The sequence below is a fragment of the Hyperoodon ampullatus genome (assembly GCF_949752795.1).
Source record: "Hyperoodon ampullatus genome assembly, chromosome: 4".
Lineage (NCBI taxonomy): Eukaryota > Metazoa > Chordata > Mammalia > Artiodactyla > Ziphiidae > Hyperoodon > Hyperoodon ampullatus.
In genome coordinates this window covers 98,129,236-98,154,952 of record NC_136917.1, presented here as the reverse complement: position 1 = coordinate 98,154,952, position 25,717 = coordinate 98,129,236, and the positions used below count along the sequence as shown (strand labels likewise).

Here is a 25,717-nt window from a genome sequence, read left to right as displayed (position 1 = left end):
GAATACAAACAGTGTCTAGAAGGACAGATGCTTTGTCCATGTAGCACATTACTCTATTTCTAGCCTCTATCAAAGTGTCTGACATATAGTAGATGTTTTAAAAATATGTGCTGAAAAGTAAATAATCAACCTATGAGGTAAGTATAATTACTCTCACCGTTTTACGGATGAAGAAACTAAAACTTAGGAAGATCCATTTATTCAGTGTCACCCAGCTAGTAAGTGACAGAATCAGAATTGTAACTACCTCAGCTTCACTCAGCTTGGAGTTGGTACCTATGCTGCATCTATAGGAAGGAAATGCTAGCACGAGCTATCTGTGATGCTTGAGAGGTATGAATTTGGCTCCTTAATTTCTAGTTTCCAAAGAATATCATCACCCTGCAGATAAACCAAATGCTCAACAAAACATTTCCTAAATGTTTATTGAGTATTCACCTTCTTGAATAGGACACTGTACTAATCTTTGAGGATGTATCAGTTAATATGAGAGATGTTAGTGGAACTTACATCCCAACCATGGGGACAGCCACTAAATAATTAATTATGTACATGATTGCCTTTGTGATGAATGCTGTATGGGAGCATATATCAGAGATTCTAAATTAATCTGACAGAATGGTCAGAAAGTCTACACCAAGGAAGGAATGTTTATTTTTTACTTATTTATTTTTAACATCTTTATTGGAGTATAATTGCTTTACAATGGTGTCTTAGTTTCTGCTTTATAACAAAGTAAATCAGCTATACATATACATATATCCCCATATCTCCACGCTCTTGCGTCTCCCTCCCACCTTCCCTGTCCCACCCCTCTAGGTGGTCACAAAGCATCCAGCTGATCTCCCTATGCTATGCAGCTACTTCCCACTACCTATCTATTTTACATTTGGTAGTGTATATATGTCCATGCCACTCTCTCACTTCATCCCAGCTTACCCTTCCCTGTCGCCGTACCCTCAAGTCCATTCTCTACGTCTGCTACTTTATTCCTGTCCTGCCCCTAGGTTCTTCAGAAACATGTTTTTAAAAAGTTTATTTTTAGATTCCATATATATGTGTTAGCATACGGTATTTGTTTTTCTCTTTCTGACTTACTTCACTCTGTATGACAGACTCTAGGTCCATCCACCTCACTACAAATAACTCAATTTCGTTTCTTTTTATGGCTGAGTAATATTCCATTGTATATATGTGCCACATCTTCTTTATCGATTCATCTGTCGATGGACACTTGGGTTGCTTCCATGTCCTGGCTATTGTAAATAGAGCTGCAGTGAACATTGTGGTACATGACTCTTTTTGAATTATGGTTTTCTCAGGGTATATGCCCAGTAGTGGGATTGCTGGGTCATATGGTAGTTCTATTTTTAGTTTTTAAAGGAACCTTCATACTCTTCTCCATAGTGGCTGTATCAATTTACATTCCCGCCAACAGTGCAAGAGGGTTCCCTTTTCTCCACACCCGCTCCAGCATTTATTGTTTGTAGATTTTTTGATGATGGCCATTCTGACTGGTGTGAGGTGATACCTCATTGGAGTTTTGTTTTGCATTTCTCTAATGATTAGTGATGCTGAGCATCCTTTCATGTGTTTGTTGGCAATCTGTATATCTTCTTTGGAGAAATGTCTATTTAGGTCTTCTGCCTATTTTTGGATTGGGTTGTTTGTTTTTTTGCTATTGAGCTGCATGAGCTGCTTGTAAATTTTGGAGATTAATCCTTTGTCAGTTGCTTCGTTTGCAAATAATTTCTCTGATTCTGAGGGTTGTCTTTTCCTCTTGTTTATGGTTTCCTTTGCTGTGCAAAAGCTTTTAAGTTTCATTAGGTCCCATTTCTTTATTTTTGTTTTTATTTCCATTTCTCTAGGAGGTGGGTCCAAAAGGATCTTGCTGTGATTTATGTCATAGAGTGTTCTGCCTATGTTTTCCTCTAAGAGTTTTATAGTGTCTGGTCTTACATTTAGGTCTTTAATCCATTTTGAGTTTATTTTTGTGTATGGTGTTAGGGAGTGTTCTAATTTCATTCTTTTACATGTAGCTGTCCAGTTTTCCCAGCACCACTTACTGAAGAGGCTGTCCTTTCTCCACTGTACATTCCTGCCTCCTTTATCAAAGATAAGGTGACCATATGTGTGTGGGTTTATCTCTGGGCTTTCTATCTTGTTCCATTGATCTATATTTCTGTTTTTGTGCCAGTACCATACTGTCTTGATTACTGTAGCTTTGTACTATAGTCTGAAGTCAGGGAGCCTGATTCCTCCAGCTCCGCTTTTCTTTCTCAAGATTGCTTTGGCTATTCGAGGTCTTTTGTGTTTCCATACAGATTGTGAAATTTTCTGTTCTAGTTCTGTGAAAAATGCCATTGGTAGTTTGATAGGGACTGCATTGAATCTGTTGATTGCTTTGGGTAGTATAGTCATTTTTACAATGTTGATTCTTCCAATCCAGGAACACGGTATATCTCTCCATCTGTTTGTATCATCTTTAATTTCTTTCATCAGTGTTTTATAGTTTTCTGTATACAGGTCTTTTGTCTACTTAGGTAGGTTTATTCCTAGGTATTTTATTCTTTTGGTTGCAATGGTAGATGAAAGTGTTTCCTTGATTTCTCTTTCAGATTTTTCATCCTTAATGTATAGGCATGCAAGAGATGTCTGTGCATTAATTTTGTATCCTGCTACTTTACAAAAGTCATTGATTAGCTCTAGTAGTTTTCTGGTAGCATCTTTAGGATTTTCTATGTATAGTATCATGTCATCTGCAAACAGTGACATCTTTACTTCTTCTTCTTTTCTGATTTGGATTCCTTTTATTTTTTTTTTCTTCTCTGATTGCTGTGGCTAAAACTTCCAAAACTATGTTGAATAATAGTGGTGAGAGTGGGCAGCCTAGTCTTGCTCCTGATCTTAGTGGAAATGGTTTCAGTTTTTCACCATTGAGGACGATGTTGGCTCTGAGTTTGTCATATATGGCCTTTATTATGTTGAGGTAAAGTTCCTTCTGTGCCTACTTTAAGGAGGGTTTTTATCATAAACGGGTGTTGAATTTTGTCGAAAGCTTTTTCTGCATCTATTGAGATAATCATATGGTTATTCTCCTTCAATTTGTTAATATGATTTATCACATTGATTGATTTGCATATATTGAAGAATCCTTGCATTCCTGGAATAAACCCCACTTGATCATGGTGTATGATCCTTTTAATGTGCTATTGGATTCTGTTTGCTAGCATTATGTTGAGGATTTTTGCATGTATGTTCATCAGTGATACTGGCCTGTAGTTTTCTTTCTTTGTGAAATCTTTGCCGGGTTTTGGTATCGGGGTGGTGACGGCCTCATCGAATGAGTTGGGGAGTGTTCCTCCCTCTGCTATATTTTGGAAGAGTTTGAGAAGGATAGGTGTCATCTTTTCTCTAATTGTTTGATAGAATTTGCCTGTGAAGCCATCTGGTCCTGGGCTTTTGTTTGTTGGAAGATTTTTAATCACAGTTTCAATTTCAGTACTTGTGATTGGTCTGTTTATATTTTCTATTTCTTCCTGGTTCAGTCTCCAAACATTGTGCTTTTCTAAGAATTTGTCCATTTCTTCCTGGTTGTCCATTTTATTGGCATATAGTTGCTTGTAGTAATCTCTCATGATCTTTTGTATTTCTGCAGTGTCAGTTGTTATGTCTCCTTTTTCATTCCTAATTCTGTTGATTTGAGTCTTCTCCCTTTTTTTCTTGATGAGTCTTGCTAACGGTTTATCAATTTTGTTTATCTTCTTAAAGAACCAACTTTTAGTTTTATTCATCTTTGCTATTGTTTCCTTCATTTCTTTTTCATTTATTTCTGATCTGATCTTTATGATTTCTTTCCTTCTGCTAACTTTGGGGGTTTTTTTGTTTTTCTTTCTCTAATTGCTTTAGGTGTAAGGTTAGGTTGTTTATTTGAGATGTTTCTTGTTTCTTGAGGCACGATTTTATTGCTATAAACTTCCCTCTTAGAATTGCTTTTGCTGCATCCCATAGGTTTTGGGTCATCGTGTTTTCATTGTCATTTGTTTATAGGTACTTTTTGATTTCCTCTTTGATTTCTTCAGTGATCTCTTGGTTATTTAGTAGTGTATTGTTTAGCCTCTATGTGTTTGTATTTTTTACTGATTTTTTTTCCTGTAATTGATATCTAGTCTCATAGTGTTGTGGTCAGAAAAGATACTTGATATGATTTCAATTTTCTTAAATTTACCAAGGCTTGATTTGTGACCGAAGATGTGATCTATCCTGGAGAATGTTCTATGTGCATTTGAGAAGAAAGTGTATTCTGTTGTTTTTGGATGGAATGTCCTATAAATATCAATTAAGTCCATCTTGTTTAATGTATCATTTAAAGCTTGTGTTTCCTTATTTATTTTCATTTTGGATGATTTGTCCTTTGGTGAAAGTGCGGTGTTAAAGTCCCCTACTATGATTGTGTTAGTGTTGATTTCCCCTTTTATGGCTGTTAGCATTTGCCTTATGTATTGAGGTCCTCCTATGTTGGGTGCCTAAGTGTTTACAATTGTTATATCTTCTTCTTCTATTGGTCCCTTAATCATTATGTAGTGTCCTTCTTTGTCTCTTATAATAGTCTTTATTTTAAAGCCTATTTTGTCTGATATGAGAATTGCTACTCTAGCTTTCTTTTGATTTCCATTTGTGTGGAATATCTTTTTCCATTACCTTACTTTCAGCCTGTATGTGTCCCTACGTCTGAAGTGGGTCGCTTGTAGACTGCATATATATGGGTCTTGTTTTTGTATCCATTCAGCCAGTCTGTGTCTTTTGGTTGGAGCATTTAATCCATTTCCATTTAAGGTAATTATCGATATGTATGTTCCTATTACCGTTTTCTTAATTGTTTTGGGTTTGTTATTGTAGGTCTTTTCCTTCTCTTGTGTTTCCTGCCTAGAGAAGTTCCTTTAGCATTTGTTTTAAAGCTGGTTTTGTGGTGCTGAATTCTCTTAGGTTTTGCCTGTCTGTAAACTTTTAATTTCTCTGTCGAATCTGAATGAGATCCTTGCTGTGTAGAGTAATCTTGGTTGCAGGATTTTCCCTTTCATCACTTTAAATATGTCCTCCCACTCCCTTCTGGCTTACAGAGTTTCTGCTGAAAGATCAGCTGTTAACCTTATGGGGATTCCCTTGTATGTTATTTGGTGGTTTTCCCTTGTTCTTTTAATATATATTTTTTGTATTTAATTTTTGATAATTTGATTAGTATGTGTCTTGATGTGTTTCTCCTTGGATTTATCCTGTATTGGACTCTCTGCATTTCCTGGACTTGACTGAGTATTTTAGTTCCCATATTAGGGAAGTTTTCAACTATAATCTCTTCAAATATTTTCTCAGTCCCTTTCTTCTTCTCTTCTTCTTCTGTGACCCCTATAATTTGAATGTTGGTGTGTTTAATGTTGTCCTCAGTTCTTTTCATTCTTTTTTCTTTATTCTGGTCTGCAGTAGTCATTTTCACTATTTTATCTTCCGGGTCACTTATCCGTTCTTCTGCCTTAGTTATTCTACTATTGATTCCTTCTAGAAAATTTTTAATTTTATCTGTTGCATTGTTCATCATTGTTTGTTTGCTCTTTAGTTCTTCTAGATCCTTGTTAAACATTTCTTATATTTTCTCCATTCTATTTCCAAGATTTTGGATCATTTTTACTGTCATTACTATGAATTCTTTTTCAGGTAGACTGCCTATTTCCTCTTCATTTGTTTGTTGTGTTTTTACCTTGCTCCTTCATGTGCTGTGTGTTTCTCTGTCCTCTCATTTTGCTTAACTTACTCTGTTTGGCACACTTTTCTCAGGTTGCATGTTCATAGTTCCTGTTGTTTTTGGTGTCTTCCCCTAGTGGCTAAGGTTGGTTCAGTGGGCTGTGTAGGCTTCCTGGTGGAGGGGACTGGTTCCTGTGTTCTGGTGGATGAGGCTGGATCTTGTGTTTCTGGTGGGCAGGACCATGTCAGGTTGTATGTTTTGGGGTGTCTGTTCCCTTCTTATGATCTTAGGCAGCCTCTCTGCTAATGGGTGGGGTTGTGTTCCTGTCTTGCTAGTTGTTTGGCATAGGGTGTCCAGCACTGTAGCTTGCTGGTCTTTGAGTGGAGCTGGGTCTTAGTGTTGGGATGGAGATCTCTGGGAGAGCTTTTGCCATTTGATATTATGTGGAGCCAGGAGGTCTTTGGTGGACCAATGTCCTGAACTCGGCTCTCCCACTTCAGAGGCTCAGGCCTGACACCCAGCCGGAGCACCAAGGCCCCATCAGCCACACGGATTTTGGGAGGTCTGAGTTCTTCTGCCAGTGTTCAGTATGTGTTCTGTAGGAGTTGTTCCACATACAGATGTATTTCTGATGTATTTGTGGGGAGGAAGTTGATCTCCACTTCTAACCCCTCCACCATCTTGAAGGTCTCTACAACAGTCCACTTCTCTGTGGTTTGTACCCTGAAGTTTCCTCCTTCTGTAGTTCAGGCACTTTCTGGTTTGGTCAGTTGACTGATCATAAGGTGCCCAAGTGAGGACTTTACAAAGCCCCTGTTCTTAAAAGCCTGGCTGGAGTCTCCAAGGTGTCCTGTGTCTTCCTTGACATTTGAAGCCACTAGTTTCAGAAACAGGACACATTTCTCAGTGTAATTTTTTTACAATGGTGTGTTAGTTTCTGCTTTATAACAAATTGAATCAGCTATGTATATACCTATATCCCCATATCTTAAGGAAGGAATTTTTAAATTAATCTGTGAAGGGCAAATAGAAAAGAATTAACTAGAAAATAAATTGAGAAAGAGCACTTCTGGCAGAATAGCACGTAGTCATGACTAACTTGGGGCATTGCAGTAAAAGAAAGAGGGCCAGTGTGCTACATTACACCCAGAGAGCAAGTAAGGCAGTAAGTTGCATGAAGCTATAGAGACAGGTTAGGGCCAGATTTTTCAGAGCTTCAGAACCAGGTTAAGCATTTTGGTCTTATCCTAAATCCAGTAGGATTTAAAGAGAGTGATGTGGTAAGATATACAATTCAGAAAAATCACAGTATGAAAGGACATGAGGGAGAACTCTGTTGAAAGAAGATGGCAGTGTGGACCAGGATAGTGGGTAGGAGATGGAGAAAAGTGGGTAGATTTGAAAGATACCTGTGGTGTAGACTTCACAGACTTGTTAACTTAGATCAGGGAGATGATCAGCAGGCCAGTCCAGATTTTATCAGACCTGAAGCTTACGAAATTGTGGCGCTCCTCCAGGAATTGATTTCCTATATAAAGGAAGGTCCAAGATGGCTGGCAAAGGTCCAGAGACATTGCATGCAGAGCACAATGAGGTCTGGATGAGGAAGAGGAGGGGCTTCCTTTCCTGCATCTCTCTCTTTTTTTTTTTTTTTTTTTTTTTTTTGCGGTACGCGGGCCTCTCACTGTTGTGGCCTCTCCCGTTGTGGAGCACAGCCTCCGGACGCGCAGGCTCAGCGGCCATGGCTCACAGGCCCAGCTGCTCCACGGCATGTGGGATCTTCCCAGACCGGGGCACGAACCCGTGTCCCCTGCATCGGCAGGCGGACTCTCTACCACTGTGCCACCAAGGAAGCCCCCTGCATCTCTCTTTATTGAGGGCCAACACTTTCCCCAGAATCCTTCACAGCATTTCTCTCAAGTGTAGGAGGTTGGATAGAAAAATAGACGATCCCTTCTAATTCTGAGACTCTCTGATTGTGTTGGGCAGAAAACAATTTAGGCAAGTGCATTATCATCTGTGAGCCAAGAAGGCAATGCACACCCATGCTCTAGTAACAAAATACAGTTATCGTCCAACAAGGTACTTTTGAAATAATAATTTATGCTTGGACAACAGAGATAAACTGAGCTGTACTCAACAAATTGGGACGATGCCCACTCTATCTATTATGGACATGAGTGACTGGGTAGGTTCCCTCTTTTTTTCTCACATCTCACTTGTCTCCCCTCATGAAGATGAGTTCCAGCTCTCCCCAGGGATCACTGTGGGTAGGCTCTGACTCATCTCCTCATTGATAACAGTTGGCACACGTTTTCTGTCAGCTGACGGGTGCTGTAGCACTTTGTACTGAGGCAAGGAGAAGGCATGAGCTGTAGAGTCTCAGAAAGAATCAGGCATGTGGTGATTGTAAGCCTTACCTCTGATAGAACCCAGAATCATGCTGGGAAAGTATTAACTGGAGGTAGTGTGCTGGAAGGTCATGCCTCCCCAAGTGAGCTGAGAGAACACTGGTCCTGGAAGACGGTCCAGGAAAAAGGGATTCTGTCTGGAGAAGTACATCTGCCTCTTGAAGAGTTAGAATGCACAGCATTGTATCGAGAGGACTTCTGAGAACTCCTACAATAAGGGAATACAAAAAAACTCAGTTTTTCATGCACTGTTTCACAACTGTACATGATCAGGGAATCCCTTTTTAGCACACACAGACACACACACGCCACTGATTAATATGCTGAAGAATACACTTTCAGGGAAAAAAGGTACATCAGCATCAAGGCAGGAAGGGCAAATAAAATGGCCCAACATAGTAGAAAAGTCCTAGAGATCATGCCCAGACCAATAACATCCATTTTCAATATGTTTTGGCAGCCCTTGGTCTGGACTACACATAAATTCATGTGGAGTTGATTCTTGATCCAAAGGATGCCTGAGTTATTGGATTGGACTGTTGCTCTCTTAAGAGAAGAGCTTTGGTTCATTTCAAGATAGGTCATAAAGTGATTACTGATAAAGACAACTGCCTCTCCCAGTTTTAAATTTATTGAGATTTGAAAATTTGAAGTAAAGAAGCAGTATAAAATCTATCTAGTTGTTTCTGGAAGCATAAGATTGTCTATTGAGGCATCAGTTTGAAAGTTGGAAGTACAACTGAAAAGTCAAACAGGATGGCATAGTGAAAAGATGGGGTCAGATAGACCAGTTTTAAAATTTTGGCTTAGCTGTGTGACCTTGGGTCAGTGACTTAACCTCTCTGAATCTCATTTTCAATATCTGGAAAAACATTTCCCTTGTAGCATAATGCAGGCATTAGAAATAGTACATCCATTCTCGTGAATTATTATCTCATCATTGTGAAAATATAGAACCTATGTGCTTATCATGTAGTAAATGTTCACTTAAAGCTATTTCTATTAATTCTAATAGAAGAGAACTAAGACACATACTATTCATTTGATTCCCATACTATAAATATTTTCTCAAATCTATGTCACCTTTTTGTCTTTCTAATATAAGGCATAGCCTGGGGTCTGGAATTACTGCCAGGTTAAAATCTCAGCTCTACTACTTGTTATCTGTGTGACCTTGAACAAACCACAGTACCTCTCTCTGCCTCAATTCTCTAATCTACAAAATAAGGACACTCATATTATCTATCTCCTATTTCTTTTACAATTTTTGTGAGAATTCAACTAAACAATGCACTGTGCTGCAGATATAGTTTTTCATTGTTGTTAGTATCAACATTTCTCAATGCTTTATAAAATGTTTGCATTTGAAAACTCTGACTCATTGCACACAGAAAAAGTGATTGGACATAAGACAAAATGTAGCAAATGATTTCTTTATTTCTTCATCTCCTTTCTCTTCACATGTCACCTGTGGCTTTCCTTGGCCTTGGGTAACTGCTGTCTGAGTCTTAACTGTCACTTTGACACTGACTTCTCATTGCAGTCCAATCTTCGTTGGCTACAATTAAATGGTTTCCAATATTGCCTTAGGAGAAGAAGGTTCCCATTGGAATGACAATTTCCAAGGCAACATCACCTTGACCAGTAATAATTTACCGTATTTCCATCTTCTTCATTCTAATTTTTTCTCCTTTCTTGAATTTGTAGGTAAGAGCTGCAAATTCAAATCTATTTGGCTTTAATGTCCATTTTCTTTTCACAGCACCACAGTAATAATAAGAGTAACAGTCTCACTAATTATAAAAACTAAAATTTATTGAATATTTATTAGGTCAAGAACCATACTAAATTATTTATCTCCATTATCTTATTTAATTCTAACAGTGAACCTATGAGCAGTAGACTTCATTGTCATACATGAAGAAACAAGAGCCAGAGAGGTGAAGTAACCTTCTCAAGGGCACACAGCTGGGACATTGTAGAGCCAGAATTCAAATTCACTTGTGGCTGACTCAAGAACCTATACCTTTAGCCACTTTGTGTTGCTGTTGCATTTTCAGACTTTTCTTGCCCTTTAATAATGATGATGCCAGAAGTAACTCTAAAGGATTGAAGGCAGAACCAGATATAGAGGCTACTCTCCTCACATCAAAGCAGCATCTAGATTTATAAATCATCTGCTGTTAGGGCTACTAGGGACAGGGATAAAGGAAATGACGATGGAAGGGAATAGTCATGACAGCACTGCAGGAACAGACCTGAGAATGTTTCCCCCTACCTTCTCCTATGAAAAAGACCCTTTTTGAGACTGTGGCCCCTTCCCCAGGTAAATATTCAGTGAAAATACCTACAATATGGGCTTCTGTGGAAGTGGAGGGTATGTGGGTGTGGATGAGAGTGAAAGTCCTTTGTGGAGTTCCAGGCAAGTTGTCTGGAAGGAGCACGTATCATAGAGGTCCCGTATAGAAAGTGATTTTTGCCTCCCTTGCACATGCCCTGAGAATGGTGGACACATAATGACCATAGTCACCTCTTTGTCCATACACCGATGATAGATTAGTGCTTACCTAATATCTACATGTAGCAATACACAGGCAACACAAATTGTACAGATGTACAAATTGCAAGCCAAAACCCAAGTGAGCAAAAGTTACTTCATTTTTTTTTTGTAACAGAACTTTGTTTATGTTGAAAGTTGCCTTTCTAATAAGTGGTGTCAACTTGATCTCAGCCAATCAAGTTTTCTTCCCTTATGCTGGGGTTGCTTCTGAGAGCAGCTGGTGGACTATGAAGGCATTGGATGGGGTAGGGATGGGGGAGAGAGGGGAGCATAGGTGTCTGCTCTGAGCTACCTTCTACCAATGCCATTGTCAGCTGAAACATCCATCCTAGTCTTTGGGAAGTCTTGTGCTGATCAGTGTTACTCCATGCTCCTTGAGAGTTATGTGAGAGTCATTTTTGCTCTTGGCTATTACCTCCTAAATGACTACCTGTATGCAGTTGTTCATTATCTGAGGCTCTGCTTCCAGGTGGAGCTAAGCTTGGGCAGGGTCTTTGTTTATCTATTGGATCAGCATTAAGAGGTGCATGGCTTAATACTGGCTCTTTTTTTGTACTCTAGGCTCAAGAAGGCACAATTTGAAAGGGATGGTATTGGTAGTGGAATGAACAAATGGAACTTTTATTAGTTTTGTTGATATAGTAAGGCTGTGTAATCAACTACCTGAAGACTCAGTTGCTTACAACAAGCATTTATTCTCAATTCAACTTGCCAAGGTGACAAGTTCAGTTTATTTAGGCTGCACTCATCTGGACAGCTCTGGTTCATGCTGTGAGATGGTTGGGTTTTGTTCCAGAATGTGGATCTGCTCCATATACATCTGTTCTGGAAACAGGCTGAAGGGGGAATAGCTCCCAGGAACATACTCTTCTCATAGCACTGAACCACTGAAAAGTAAGTGCCAAGCCAAACTGTGAGCAGATTTAGGGCCCTTACTTGCACCACGTTCACTAATATTTCATTGACCAAAGCAGATCAAGCTTAGCATCCATAGGCCAGGAAAGTACACTCTGTCCACTGAGACAGAAAGAGTAGAGTGAATAATCATCATTGTGTGTATTAGTGCTATATAGCCTTGTAAAATTATGAGGCAGTTAGGAAAACATTACTCTTCCTCCTTATGGGTTTACATTTATATTTAAGAATTAATGTCTGTCCTTGAGTCATGTGTGTGTATTTGTGTTTGTACTCACAACCTGCACATGGTTAGTCCAATAGTTACCAAATGGGCATTCAAAAGAAAACAGAGATATATCTTCAACCCTCCTGGTGGGAAGACTTTGAAGATGGCTGGATATGGAGGACAAAAGCCAGTTGAACAATCCTCTGGAATTCTTGAAAAATTATTTTAGTTTTACTGAGTATTGATAACTTAGGGGGAAGGAATGGGGTCTGGGGGAAAACCAACACTCCCCCTCCCACCCCCCAGTAGGAAGAGGTCAGATTCTGAAATGGTGGGTGGAAATTCCTGGAATGAAGGTTTGAAGCAGGAGAGAAAAATGGGCCTGAGAATAGGAGATCAGAGTTAGGAATTGGGGGCTTCTAATGAGGGGCCCTCTGGGAAGGAGTTAATGCTTAGTTGCTGTAATCTGGCCTATAAACAATGTCATGATTAGTGAACTGTTGCAAATGACTTCTCTCACATGCAGTCCCTGTAGTTCGGGGTTTTTGTTTTTTTGTTTTCTGTTTTTCCCTCAACACTTTAGTTAATGCTCAATCATACAACTCACACAGTGAAAGACGGGGCTATAAAGGAAAATGAAATATACCTATTTAAGCAGATTCTTAAATTACCATCAAGAAAGCCCATTTAGGGACTTCCCTGGTGGTTTAGTGGTTGAGACTCTATGCGCTTCCACTGCACGGGGCTTGGGTTCAATCCCTGGTCGGGGAACTAAGATCCCACATGCCCTGTGGTGAAGCCAAAAAATAAAGAAGAAGAATAATTAATAAAAAAGGAAAGAAAGCCCATTTAACTCTTAATGTAAACCTTCATCTTTTCCTTTTTACAGTTCATTTGGGAAATATAATAAGTAAGAGAAGGAGGTCCTGTTTTTGTTGGAAACATAAGCTTTTTTTTTTTTGACTTTGTGAGAAACCATTTATTCTTTTGATTTATAAGCATATTGTACATATTCTAGTTAATACATCAAGTATATAATGTGGGAGTTCCTTTAAAAATGCTAAGATCATACATATTAAACTCAGCTACACATTATATTAGGCTACTAGACAAATGTCATTTTTAATACCACAACACGTATATATTACACTTTTTTTTTCACTGACAGAGGAACATGCCTTTCAAAAATATTTTATTGGATGAAACTCTCTTATTCTCAGGAAAATTTTGTTTTTTGATATAATTTATTATGCCTTTTAAAATTCTGTTTGATAAAAGCATTTGGTAAAGCATTATAAATACCTGTAAAGAAAATATAGTTTAAAATTCTGAGGGAAATATTATATAAGTTTCCTTTTCTACATTTTCACAAAAATCCACACAGGCAGTAAGAAAGACTGACAAAAATATTTTATGTCTGACCAGTATGTTCCAGGTTGGAAACATTCAAACATGACTTTATTTAAACATTAAAGCTTCTCTTGATTGAAACTTTGGCTACAATCCAATGGTTGGTTGGGGTTTTAACCAGGAAAAGATACTGTCAGAAGAATGAAAAAGAAAGCTTCATACAATTAGCACTAGGTTAGGAATGGGGATAGGATGAGTTTTCATTTTTTACTGTTAATTGGCCTCTCTGGGCCTTAGCTTTATTTTTTTAGTTGAAAATTGATCTAATAACTCTCTGGTACTTTTCAGCTTTATTTAATACTTTTTGATGTGCAGAAATTTTCAAAATTCTATCTAACACTATGTATCAAACAACATGTGATACTTCCAAGGACAGAGTGATACTGCAATTCTTTCAGGAGAACATCCTAGATGCATCATGGATATTGCTCTGGAAATACCCTCATTCTGCACAAATTCAAATGGTAGAATTGAGGGTGAAAGTTTGTCTTACCAAACACACTTTAAAGCAAGTGACAGACTCTAGGGTTCTTTTCCTGATCTAGTTCAATGTAGTTCTCTTCCTGGTCCAGTGCATGTGTGGCCTTATGAAGTTCAGACTTCATGGAAGAATTGCAAACAGCAAACTCAGTGGGAGAATGCCAGTATTGTAGGTGACTGGAACCTTTGTGAGCATATAGGGAGTGGGAAGTGAGGGGATTGGCAGTTAATGAATTAGTATAAATGAGCATCTGGGTAAGGTGAGATTAAACACATAAGTCAAACAAGATTTCAGAGCTACTTTCAGGGGTCTCAAATACCTTTTTTTTTTTTTTGCCTATAAATTAGATCATGACAGATTCTTATAATTATTGATTATTATACAGGTCCTACCTGAAAGAAGTTGGGGATATTTCTTTCCTAATGCATTTACACTTTGTACATGTTCATTAGTGCAGGAAAGGGTAAAATCAAATGCCTATTGAATGCTGACCTGTAAGGTGCCCATGATAAGCAGCACAGAACAGGGTATCATGGGGGCATGTGTTCAAGTCTAGCTGGGCAGCTGCTACTCAGCTCCAACCAACTGTTGCAATGAGGGAAGATGGGTCTGAGAATTAGGTTTTATGTGAAATCTCATATTTTCAATAATCACTCACATATTTAAAACATTTAACATGCCAAACAAAATCTAGACTTTAGGCTGCCAGCTTGTGTCCTCTGAGTTGAAGCTTGGAAACAATTTGGTGAGAATTTGGATACTATCATCTATAAGACTGGAGAAGGGCCTTTAGTGTCAAGGAATGAACACTCAGTTTCAAAGATCCAGAAAAATCTGCTCTAATGAACATAATTTAAAAAACAAATGAAACCTCCCACTGGCTCTCCTTATTATGAATATTTTCCTGTTATTGGTTTTCCATGTTATGAGTGGTTTCCTATTATGACTATTAAAAATATTATGATTAGGAATTTGCCAAGTCCCAAGTATAAGTTTGTTCTAAGAAAGTGGTATCAGTAGCTCTCTCAGTATTTAGTTTGTGGCTGAGAAAGGAGAAGGTAATGAGGAAGAGAGGAAGGCCAGAGCTCACAGCATGAGTCACAGTCACCTTTAGATCCATGGAGGCCTCTCCATGGCACACCAAGCAACGAAAAATGATCTAAAACTGCTCAAACCAGAAAATGCAGGGTTTGAGGCCTGTTTCTGGATCTAAATAACCCAGCCTTTCCCCAGAATGATCTAATGGCCACTTCCTGAATGAGCAGTACTTTGGAGTAGAAAGACCCAGGGTGTGAGTCTGATTGTGAACTCCTTCATTAGAGACTTTCCAAACCTTTCTTTGGCATCAAAATTTGAATCACCACATGGCAAAGACAGAGGACAAGCTGTTAAGAATAGTCTTCCTTCCTCTTATTTTTTGCAGATTACTTTTTCAAATTAACTGTTGCCCAGGTTATGCCTTTTCTTTTCAGACATGCAATGGGAGGCCTGAGGAGGCATTCTCATGTGGTATGAGGACCACGTGTGAACCGTGGCTCCAGAAAGAACAAAACATTTGACTTGTGCAGGCAGGGAAGATGTGTTTTGAAAGAGCTATAATCAATTCAGGAAGTTGGATTTACTGCTTGAGCTCATAGCTTTCAACTATCCAGGTTGGAGAGAAAAAGAAAAAGTACCGCAAAGGATATTACAAGCAGAAGAATCAATGACAACAAGCACTTCAGACACAGGCAATATCTAATGGGAAGGAAAAAGCATGACTATTTCCAACTTAGGACCACCACTCATTTTAATTTTCCTTCCTCAAAATGTCCACCAGAGCTTGCAGCAGCCGGTCATCCCTGTGCTTGTAAGGTTTCGTGTTATAGAAAACATCAACGTAGTCATTATACAGACTATCCTCAGAGTCTTTAAGCTGGGAAGGTTTGTTCAGCCTTTCCAGGGCTTCATAGAAATTTTCGTAGGGGATGTTGAGCTTTGCGCTTGGAGACTTCTTTGGTGATTGCTTTGGGGGTGAGTTTTTGCTGAAAGCGCTTTGTAGGAGTTGTAGCATGGCCTCAGAAGGGGCTCCCTCTGCCAGCTCATCCCTTCTGCCCCCCACACCGCTGCTGCTGGGGCTTTTGGATGCCAGAGTGTTCACATTCAGGTTCTCTTGTGTGGGCTGTTCCTGAAACACAGAAAGCCACCGGCAAAGGGGAGAAGGCTCATTATTTAGGAGCAGGCAAGCCAGCTGCAGCACACGCCCACTGCCTGCCCCTCGAGAGGCAGTCTGGGGAGCAGAGAGATCACAAGGCTTGGAATCACACTATCTCGGAGTTCAATCCTCATTTTCTCATTTACTGAGGCACCTTTGGCACCTTTTTAATCTCCGTGAACTTCTCCTGTAAAATGGCAATAAGAATCCCTCTATTTCTGGTGGTTTTGAAGACTGAACGAGATGATGTATGTAAGCGCTCATACCTATCTGTCTCCTTCACTTGTCAGCCTGCTGTAGTAGAATTCAAGTTAGGGAATTTAACAATATTGAATTCATTAATTTTAATGTCTGAATTCTGGATGAAAAAATAAATTTTAAAAGATAGTAGGGGGCTTCCCTGGTGGCGCAGTGGTTGAGGGTCCGCCTGTCGATGCAGGGGACACGGGCTCGTGCCCTGGTCTGGGAAGATCCCACATGCCACGGAGCGGCTGGGTCCGTGAGCCATGGCCGCTGAGCCTGCGCGTCCGGAGCCTGTGCTCCGCAACGGGAGAGGCCACAACAGTGAGAGGCCCGCGTACCGCAAAAAAAAAAAAAAAAAAAAAAAAGATAGTAGGGTTTCATCCTATGGAAAAGAATCAGTTTACCACTCCCACTCCCTTTCCTCCCACCCATGTTTTGGGAAGGAGCTGATATTAAAATAGGTAATAACTCGTATAGAGGTGCCAACAGTGCTGTCCTGTGGGAATAGCTTTCTAGAGGCCTCTTGCTCTGTCAGGAGCTGCCCTTTCAGCCTCTGAGTTGTCAGAAGGGCCTGGGGAGAGACTGGGGTGGTGGGCGGGGAAGGGGGGAACTGGAGAAATCAGAGAAGTGGCTCTTTGTCAACGGTTGTGGAAGCATTTCAGTATTTTAACAGCCAAATGGTCCTGTTAATACCCCTTAAGGAATCTTGGAGGAAGAAATACCCACAAGGCCCACCTGCCTCCAGAATTGGGAAGAGGAGGCCTCCAAGGCGGAGTCCCAGAGGAAAGCTGTTCCGCAGAACGTAAATGGGGCCATAATATGAGCTGAGGCCTTCTCACAGCTAGTTTATAAATTTCTTGAGTAAATAATGTCTTTGTACCTTCCAAAACACCTGTCACAGAGCCAGACCTATTCAGGAAAGGACATTCTGGAGATTCTGATAACCTACCTACTACATCTGAGGCACTGTGCTAGAGGCCTGGGGGATACAGAGATAAAGAAAATGTGCTTTCTTCCCACCATCTGATAAGGGAGAAGCCAGCAGCCTCAGTAGGCTGAGACCTAGGAATGTAACTGACTGACTTTAGCTTTCCTTGGCAATTTTCTGAGAGAAACTGTGATTCTATAGCTCCCCTTGGAGTTGCCAAGAAGTGTCAGTTAAGGAATTAGTAAAGAGAAGCCTGCATGATTTGGTCAGTTGAGTCTTGGTCTTCTTTCTGTAAAATGGACATATTGAGGTCTATCCTTTCTAGGTTACAAGGATTATAAGTTAAATGAGACAATGTGAAAAATGCTTACAAACTAGGTGCAATACAAATGTTGGCTATATGTGATCATACAAAAAGACAGCTCTCTTTAAAATTTGATATTGTTATAAATGGATAAAATTCATGTTAGAGAACTGAATAATTTTGAATTCATTCATTTTAATTTCTAACTTTCAGATAAAAGAATAAATGAATGAAACAATTTCCTGTGGAAAGTAAACAGTTTACTCCTACTCCCTTTCCTCCCAACCCATGTTTGATTCACTTCCTGCCTAAAAGTTAGGGGCAGCTTCACCCACTACATTGTCTACTACAGTTCACAAAAGAACATGCCAGTAAGAACAGAGCCACACAGACCTCCCCCGAATCCACCATCTTCTCCACCCCTCTTCGGTCATTCTGAACGGTGTTGTAGGACGTGTACACTCGGGGCTCTTTCATGTGTTCTGGTTGAGAAGAGGTCCCATGCAGAATTAGCTTCCAGTTCACGATTCTTCCTTCATTTTGCATTCTTCCAGACTAATGAGTAAGCATACATAATTTTAGTGTATATTCTGAGCAATATAAACTCCTTCAAAATAGCTAAATTTTATAGTTTAATTTTAAAATTCTGTGCATTTTATGTGTAGAGCTCTGGGTACAAAGACAAGAATCACTGGACTCACTCTTCCTATGAAAATAGATAGTTGACAGGTTCAAAGATTTAAAAACTGATTAATTGCCTTCAATTAAAAAAGGAGAACTCTACGTGAACCTTCTTTTCTATACTGGGTGTGTCCTTGAAAAGTTGGCTGTATCTTATATAATGAGAATTATATTTATCAATTATCAACTTGTAGAAACATTCCATTGGGGGGAAAAAAAAGTCTGCAGAGTCATATAAATAGCCTTCAGCCTTAAGCAGTCCTTAAGAACTGTATATTTATGGGAAGAGTAATAATTTTCACAGGCTCAACAATTATGTTAAAAATAATGCTGAAATCTAAAATATCTTTTAAAAAAATCTAAAATATCTTTAAAAAAATCTAAAATTGTAGAGTCAGATTTTGCAGACTTGGTATAAAATAGTCCCATCTTGGTAAACAGATTTTCTTAGTTTCCTTATGGTGAAACTGAGTTAAAGAATGGAAGCCAAGGTCAGGAACAGGGCCATAAACTAAGAACGTTTTCTTGTTCTCCCTATGAGAGCAGAAATTTTTACAACTTCCATTGCTAAATCACAATTTTAGCAGTCTTTAGCTGAAAGCTATTCTCAGAGAAAAAAAAGTAACAATGACTGTAGAATTTTTATTAATTTAATTAACATCTCCAGGAATTTAAAATCATTTATTTTAAAAAAGTTATCTAGACATTGAATCTGGTGCTACTGGTACTTATAACACTGCTAACTCAGAATAACTTGGGCCTGAAAAACCATTCATTTATATGCTCACCTATAGAAAATGCTGGAGAAATGATATAAAAATAAATAATTCAACTGTACTTGGCTTTTTGCTCAGACACTTTATTTTTGGGACAGTGTGTTACAATTATAGAAGAAAATCAGAGTGTTAGCAAACAGAAAGAAAACTGAGAAATGCTTTTGTTTCATAACTGAAACAAAACCAAAAAAGTCATATTAAATAAGATATGTTATCTAACAAGTAAGCTACTTTTAAATAGCCACTGCAGTAAATATTGGTAAGAGTTCTGTCATATGACCCCAGCAGAGTGTCATAGCAAAGTTGGTGTAGCATTTAACTATGGTTGAGAATACAGCTGATTCTGGTGGCTGAGTAGGTCATGTGGCTGGCTGTGTTCTGACATGGGTATACTTAGATTTGCCCCACAGTCTGTCACATTGTGTATCAAAATATCTTTTCTTCCTTCTTATATGGCTGGTGCCTAATTTTTTAAAATTTATTTTCTATATAGCCAAGTGGGCAGAGCTTGAAACACTAAACTTTCTCCTTACCTCCATAAGGAGTGATCAGATTTCCTTTGGGCCCTTTCTTATGCACTAACTTTAAAACAGCTTCAGAGTGTTTAAAAGTGAGCTTGTGGTTCTATATCCTTTCATTCATACTTACAATGTCTGTAATTCCCAAAGTCCAAGTGCCTATGGGATTCTCTCCCCACGTGTGAACAGACATGAAATCCCAATTCTTAAAGCCATTAGGAGATGTATCCCGCTCTCTTTCAGCCAACAGTACGGTGCTGGTTCCTGTTTTCATGCAAGAATCACAAATTAACAAATGTCCTAACAGATCTGATAGTAGGCACACTTTAGCATTTGATAACTGAAAATGGAAGCCGGGAAAAACTAGCCCTCTTAATTTTCCCTTTGAGTATAATACTAGGATGGAGACATTCTCAGGAAATAAAAAAGTTTTTATTCACAGTACTTAGTGCATTGCCTGACATATAATAAGTTGTCAATAAATACTGTAGAAAAATAAATAATGGATGAATATATTGAGTAAGGTTTATCTGAATAAGGAGAACTCAGAGAACTATGTTTATGAACTACATTAAAGAAGAGCATCAAAGACCTAACATACATATTAATGGAACTATCATTTTGAAATTTAAGAGGAAGTTTTGAAAATTTAATAGGTGCCTGAGTCTATAATGTAGCATAGACATAATAAAATAAAGCCATATATAATTTAATCTCTTGTCATATAAAAGCTACTATTAAGAGTAGTTTACTAGTAAGAGTAGTTACTCTAAATTTTCAAATCCAAGTTCTATAGATCAATAAATAATATTTTTAAGAGAAAGTATCAAGTGAACTATAGGGCCATTAATGAAAAAGCATTCTGCCAATATTTCCAGCCAATTCCAAGGTATTAAGGAAGTGTAATTCCAGAATTAACAGAACTTACTCCAAACCTCTAGGAAGTTCATATCCTGGAAGGGCATTATAGAGATAGTTCATCTTTCTCATACATCACTTATAGGAATTAAATTTAGTCAGTTGAATCCTACTAAAACATGAAAAAGGATCAGGACAGCTTCTCCTGGTTGGATCGTGGTTTATGTTTCACAAGCTCTTTACCATCTATGATCTTGTCTGACTTAGTAACCTTTCAGGAAAGGACAAATGCCCATATATCATATCATATGCCTCAATCATATAATTGTGGAAAAATTTGTTAGTCTCCTCAACTCTCTTTCATGGATCAGAATTCTCAGTTTTTCCACTTAATTCCTTGGATGAGACTGATATATCTGTCAGCTTAATTATTAGAGTAACTTTCACTAATGTGTTACCTGAGAGAAATGAATGATAGATAAGTGACCTGGGATAATGAGCACAGTTTGAAAATGCATAACTCAGAAGGGTTTATTAATTGGTATTATTTGAATAGGCCTCATTCTTTGCTTATCTAAGGATCAGTTTGAATGAGCAGAGCAGAGTTCTGATGCAAAACAAACAAACAAACAAGCATATATTTTAAGACCTGAAAGTATCTATGGGAAGACTTAGGTCTATATATAAAGAAAAATCAATCACTGATTTGAAATCATTTAATTTATACTGAAAAATTTAAACACATAATTTAGAAGAAATTGAATTTTGTTTTTTGTGGTTTTTTTTTGAAATTTACCAGCAGCAGAAGTGAGGGTGACATGAAGGTCTCCTCTGCGGGAATATTCAATTGTTGCTTCAAATTGCACATGTTCCAGTGACTTGATAGCATTTTCTTGTCCTTCACAAGCTCTTGTTGGAATTTCTATGATAACTTCTCCATTAGCTTTCAGGGCTCTAAATACATTAAAGAATCATCACTGAACAAAGTATATCTCTTCTTCCTTGCATTTTATGGAAATACATACACAACACTCTTAAGGAGATACTCAGCTAGGCTTGTTGTCTCTCTCTATTACGAGTAGAAATCAATTCAGGATTAGGTATAAAGTAATTTTAATGCACAAGAAAATGATAAGGTTTTTGTGGAAATAGAAAAAAACAATTCTACAATTTATATGGAACCACAAAAGACTATAAATAGCCAAATCAACCCCAAGAAAGAAGATCAAAGCTGGAGGAATCACACTTCCTAATTTCAAAATATAATACAAAGCTACAGCAATCAAAACAGTATGGTACTGAAGGGAAAAAAAGCACTAATTCGAAAAGATACATGCACTCCAGTGTTCATAGCACCATTATTTACAATTGCTAAGATATGGAAGCAGCTTAAGTGTCCATCAACAGATAAATGGATAAAGACGATGTGATATACACACACCCATATGATGGAATACTAACCAGCCATAAACAAAATGAAATTTTGCCATTTGCAACAATATGGCTGGACTTGGTGAGTACTATGCTAAGTGAAATAAGTCAGAGAAAAACAAATGCTGTATGATATCACTTATATGTGGAATCTAAAATACACAACAAACTAGTAAATATAACAAAAAAGAAACAGACTCACAGATATAGAGAACAAATTAGTGGTTACCAGTGTGGAGAGGGAAGTGGAGGGGCAATACAGGGGTAGGGGGTTAAGAGGTATAAACTCTTAGGTATAAAATAAGGTATAAGGGTATATTGTACAACACAGGGAATATAACCAATATTTTATAATAATTATAAATGGAGTATAAACTTAAAAAATTGTAAATCACTATATTTTACATCTGTAACTTATATAATATTGTACATCAACTATACTTCAAAAGAAAAAAAGTATAGTACTGGCATAAAGACAGAACTGCAAGCCAATAGAACAGAATAGAGATCCCAGAAATAAACGCACCCATTAGACCTGAAACTGTAAAACTCCTAGAAGAAAACATAGGGAAAAAGCTTCATGACATTGGTCTTGGCAGTGATTTAATGGATATGACATTAAAAGCACAGGCAGCATACACACAAAAAATAAACGAGTAGGACTACATCAAACTAAAAAGCCTCTGCACAGCAAAGGAAACAATCAAACTGAAATGGCAACCTGCAGAATGGTAGACAATATCTGATAAAGGGTTAATCTCTAAAATATATAAGAACTCCTACAACTCAATAGCAAAAAAAACCAACAACCTGATTCAAAAATGAGCCAAGGACCTAAATCAACATTTCTCCAAAGAGGGCATACAAATGACCAACAGGTATGTGAAAAAAAAAAAAAGTTTACCATCATTAATCATCAGGGAAATGCAAATCAAAACCCACATCAAAACACCTGTCAAGGGACTTCCCTTGTGGCACAGTGGTTGAGAGTCCGCCTGCTGATGCAGGGGACACAGGTTCGTGCCCTGGTCCGGGAAGATCCCACATGCCGTGGAGCGGCTGGGTCTCTGAGCCATGGCTGCTGAGCCTGTGCATCTGGAGCCTGTGCTCCGCAACGGGAGAGGCCACAACAGTGAGAGGCCCGCGTACCGCAAAAAAAATAACCAAAAAAGAAACACCTGTCAAGAGTCAGATGACTATTACTTAAAAAAAAAAAAAAAGACAACTGTTGATGAGCATGTGGAGAAATTGGAGCCCTTGCACAACTGGTGGGAGTGCAAAATGGTACAGCCACTATGGAAAACAGTATGAAGTTTTGTAAAAAAAATAAAACTGCCATATGATCCAGCAGTCTCACTTATGGATATTTATCAAAAGAATTGAAACCAGGATCTCAAAGAGATATTAGCACTCCCATGTTCATTGTAGTATTATTCACAGTAGCCAACACCTGGAAACAACCTAGAAATTCATCAACACATGAATGGATAAAGAATATGTAATATTCCATACATACAATGGAATATTAGCTTTAAAAAAGAAGGAAATTCTGCTTTATGTGACAATATGGATACAACTTGAGGACATTGTGCTGAGTGAATAAAGCAGTCAGAGGTAGATAAATATTGCATGATTCTACTTATATGAGGTATCTAAAATAGTCAAATTCATAGAGTCAAAGAGTGGAATGTTGGTTGCCTGAGGCTTGTGGGGGGAATGGAGAGTTCCTAATCACTGGGCATAAAGTTTAAGTTAAGCAAGATAAATAAGTTCTAGAGATCAGTTGTACATTGTACTTATAGTTAACAATTATGTATTGTACACTTAAAATTTAAGAGGGTAGATCTCATGTTAAGACTTCTTAACACAATAAAATAAAAAGGGAAAAAAGGAAAAAAAATGTTAAGGAAGACACAGATACTTAAATACAAGCTATTTGCCGTGGCATTGAATTCAAGCAGATTTGCCTTATAGCCATCAAAAAGTGGTCCAATACTGAAATATACCCTCTTAAGAAATGATTTTCTCTCCTTAATGCAGGCCCTCCAAGCCTCCCACCCTTGGATATTTTGTGTGAGTGGGTCTTCAGTACAATTGCAGTTGCCTTGATACGAGATTCTGCTTCCGTGGCTAGATGTAGTGGGAGAGGTGTAGTCTAATTGAAAGCCATATGATAAAAGATCCTTCACGGAAGGAAAGTCATGAATCACAAAGCACTGTGGCATGAAGCGAGGTTCTTTTGGAAATAGGTTTGGGGTAACACTGGTTGGCAAGTACTGCATTTCATCATTTCTAAGATGCATTAAAAAAACCATTTTAACATCTTTGAATTTGGAGTGAATATTAAAGAACTGATGGTTGGTAATAGTTTAACTGGCAATGATTTTTCTTAGTGATATATAAATCAATTGTGCACATTAACTTACTGCTATCTGGTTGGTAGGCTATGAGAGGAAAATACAAACATGTTAACACGATTTGCAAATCTTTGATCTCTGTGATTCCTCATGGACACACAGGGAACACTGACAAATGCCATCTCCATCTACTTCAGAAGGGTAGGTGAGAAAAATTAGGCAGAGTGACAAACGTCATACTCAAATAGTGCCTTGGGCACACATTTGTTTAAAATTCCTGGAGACACTTACCTGGGCTCAAAGTCATTGTCCTTTACAACACACTCCTTCTTCTCAGACACACTGCTCCAGGTCCTGGGATCAGCTAAATCCACCAGAGCTTTGGCATTTAGCAACCCAAATCCAAATCGACTATTCACCATCAAGCCTGCTCCATTCTTTTTCCATCCAGGGTTATTGGCCAGTGGGTCATACTCAGAAGTCCAGACAACCAAGTGCTGCATATCTCGCCAGGTGAGATTTGGACTGGAGAGGAAGTGACCCAAAGAATCTTTCAGGGACAAAAAGAAGTTTCCTTGCAAAATCAAGTGCTAAAAACAATCATCTCCATTCAGAGATGATGACGTATCTTTTGCAACTGTACTTATGTAATTTTTGTGTGTATCACTATTGTTATGTCTTTCATTCATAATTAAAAATACAGTCTTGAAAACTTCTCCTCATACCGCATAAGTTACGATCTTAGCATGAGTAAAATTCGTTTTCAGCATTGTAGAAAAGTAGAACTTGGTCCCTGATTCCTGTGTACTTACATTTAACTGGAGCAAAATTTAAAATGTTAGCACTTCCTTTGTGCCCTCCAATCTTCTGCTGTTCATTAACAGTCTTAGTATTTTCAGCATTATGAACCCACAGTTGAGCTTTTGACTTCCTTCTTAGGAAGACTCAGATTTAGACATGGGCTGGCTACCTACTCTTAAATTTTTTTTTTTTTTTTTCTGTACATGGGGCTCTCACTGTTGTGGCCTCTCCCATTGCGGAGCACAGGCTCCGGACACGCTGGCTCAGCGGCCATGGCTCACAGGCCCAGCCACTCCGCAGCATGGGGGATCTTCCCGGACTGGGACACGAACCCGTGTGGCCTGCATCAGCAGGCAGACTCTCAACCACTGCGCCACCAGGGAAGCCCAACTCTTAAATATTTTTTAACTCTTTTCTTTATATAGCAAAAGTGTCAAGAAGCTCTTAGCTACTTGAGATCATTCTTACAAGGCACCATGCTGAATAGTGTGGGGATATTCAAGGAGGTAGTTCATGTTTTTAAGAAGTGTACAATCAAGTAAAGGAACTAAGTCTTTCAATAACTATAATATATCTGTTGAATGCTGTATTCATAGCATAATGTATTGTAGAACTTTGAAGAGAAAGAATTCTTTTGGGATGGAAAGATCTAGGAAGGCTTTTCTAGGAGGAAATATTTGAGTTGATTTTTAAAGGGTGGGTAGAATGTCAAAAAGTTGAAAGAGAGAGAACAGGGGATGAGACAATTGGTCAAAACCTCTGACAGGGGAAGGATAGGATGTGGCCAGAGTACAGTGAATAGTCTGGTTTACTGAAGCAAGGAAGAGGTGGGCAGGAGTACTGAGCCAGATGGTGAGGACCTTGAATGCCAGGAAAAGGAGCTTATACTTTATCGTTTGGGCAA

General features: G+C 38.5%; 1 protein-coding gene across 2 annotated transcripts in view; it reads right to left on the bottom strand.

The window, feature by feature from the left end:
• Positions 1-15,511: 15,511 nt before the first annotated feature.
• PCSK1 (proprotein convertase subtilisin/kexin type 1) overlaps positions 15,512-25,717 on the bottom strand; it is a gene marked incomplete at both ends in the record, with an annotated part of 39,540 nt that continues 29,334 nt past the window's right edge. The window contains 5 exons of one of the 2 annotated variants that reach the window (XM_079702058.1): positions 15,512-15,883; positions 17,779-17,946; positions 19,497-19,630; positions 21,021-21,178; positions 24,304-24,537. In XM_079702058.1, the coding sequence (XP_079558184.1) occupies positions 15,512-15,883; positions 17,779-17,946; positions 19,497-19,630; positions 21,021-21,178; positions 24,304-24,537 (1,066 nt within the window). Of the gene's footprint in view, positions 15,890-17,778; positions 17,947-19,496; positions 19,631-21,020; positions 21,179-24,303; positions 24,538-25,717 lie in introns of both variants that reach the window. The other variant, XM_079702057.1, reaches the window with a different exon arrangement.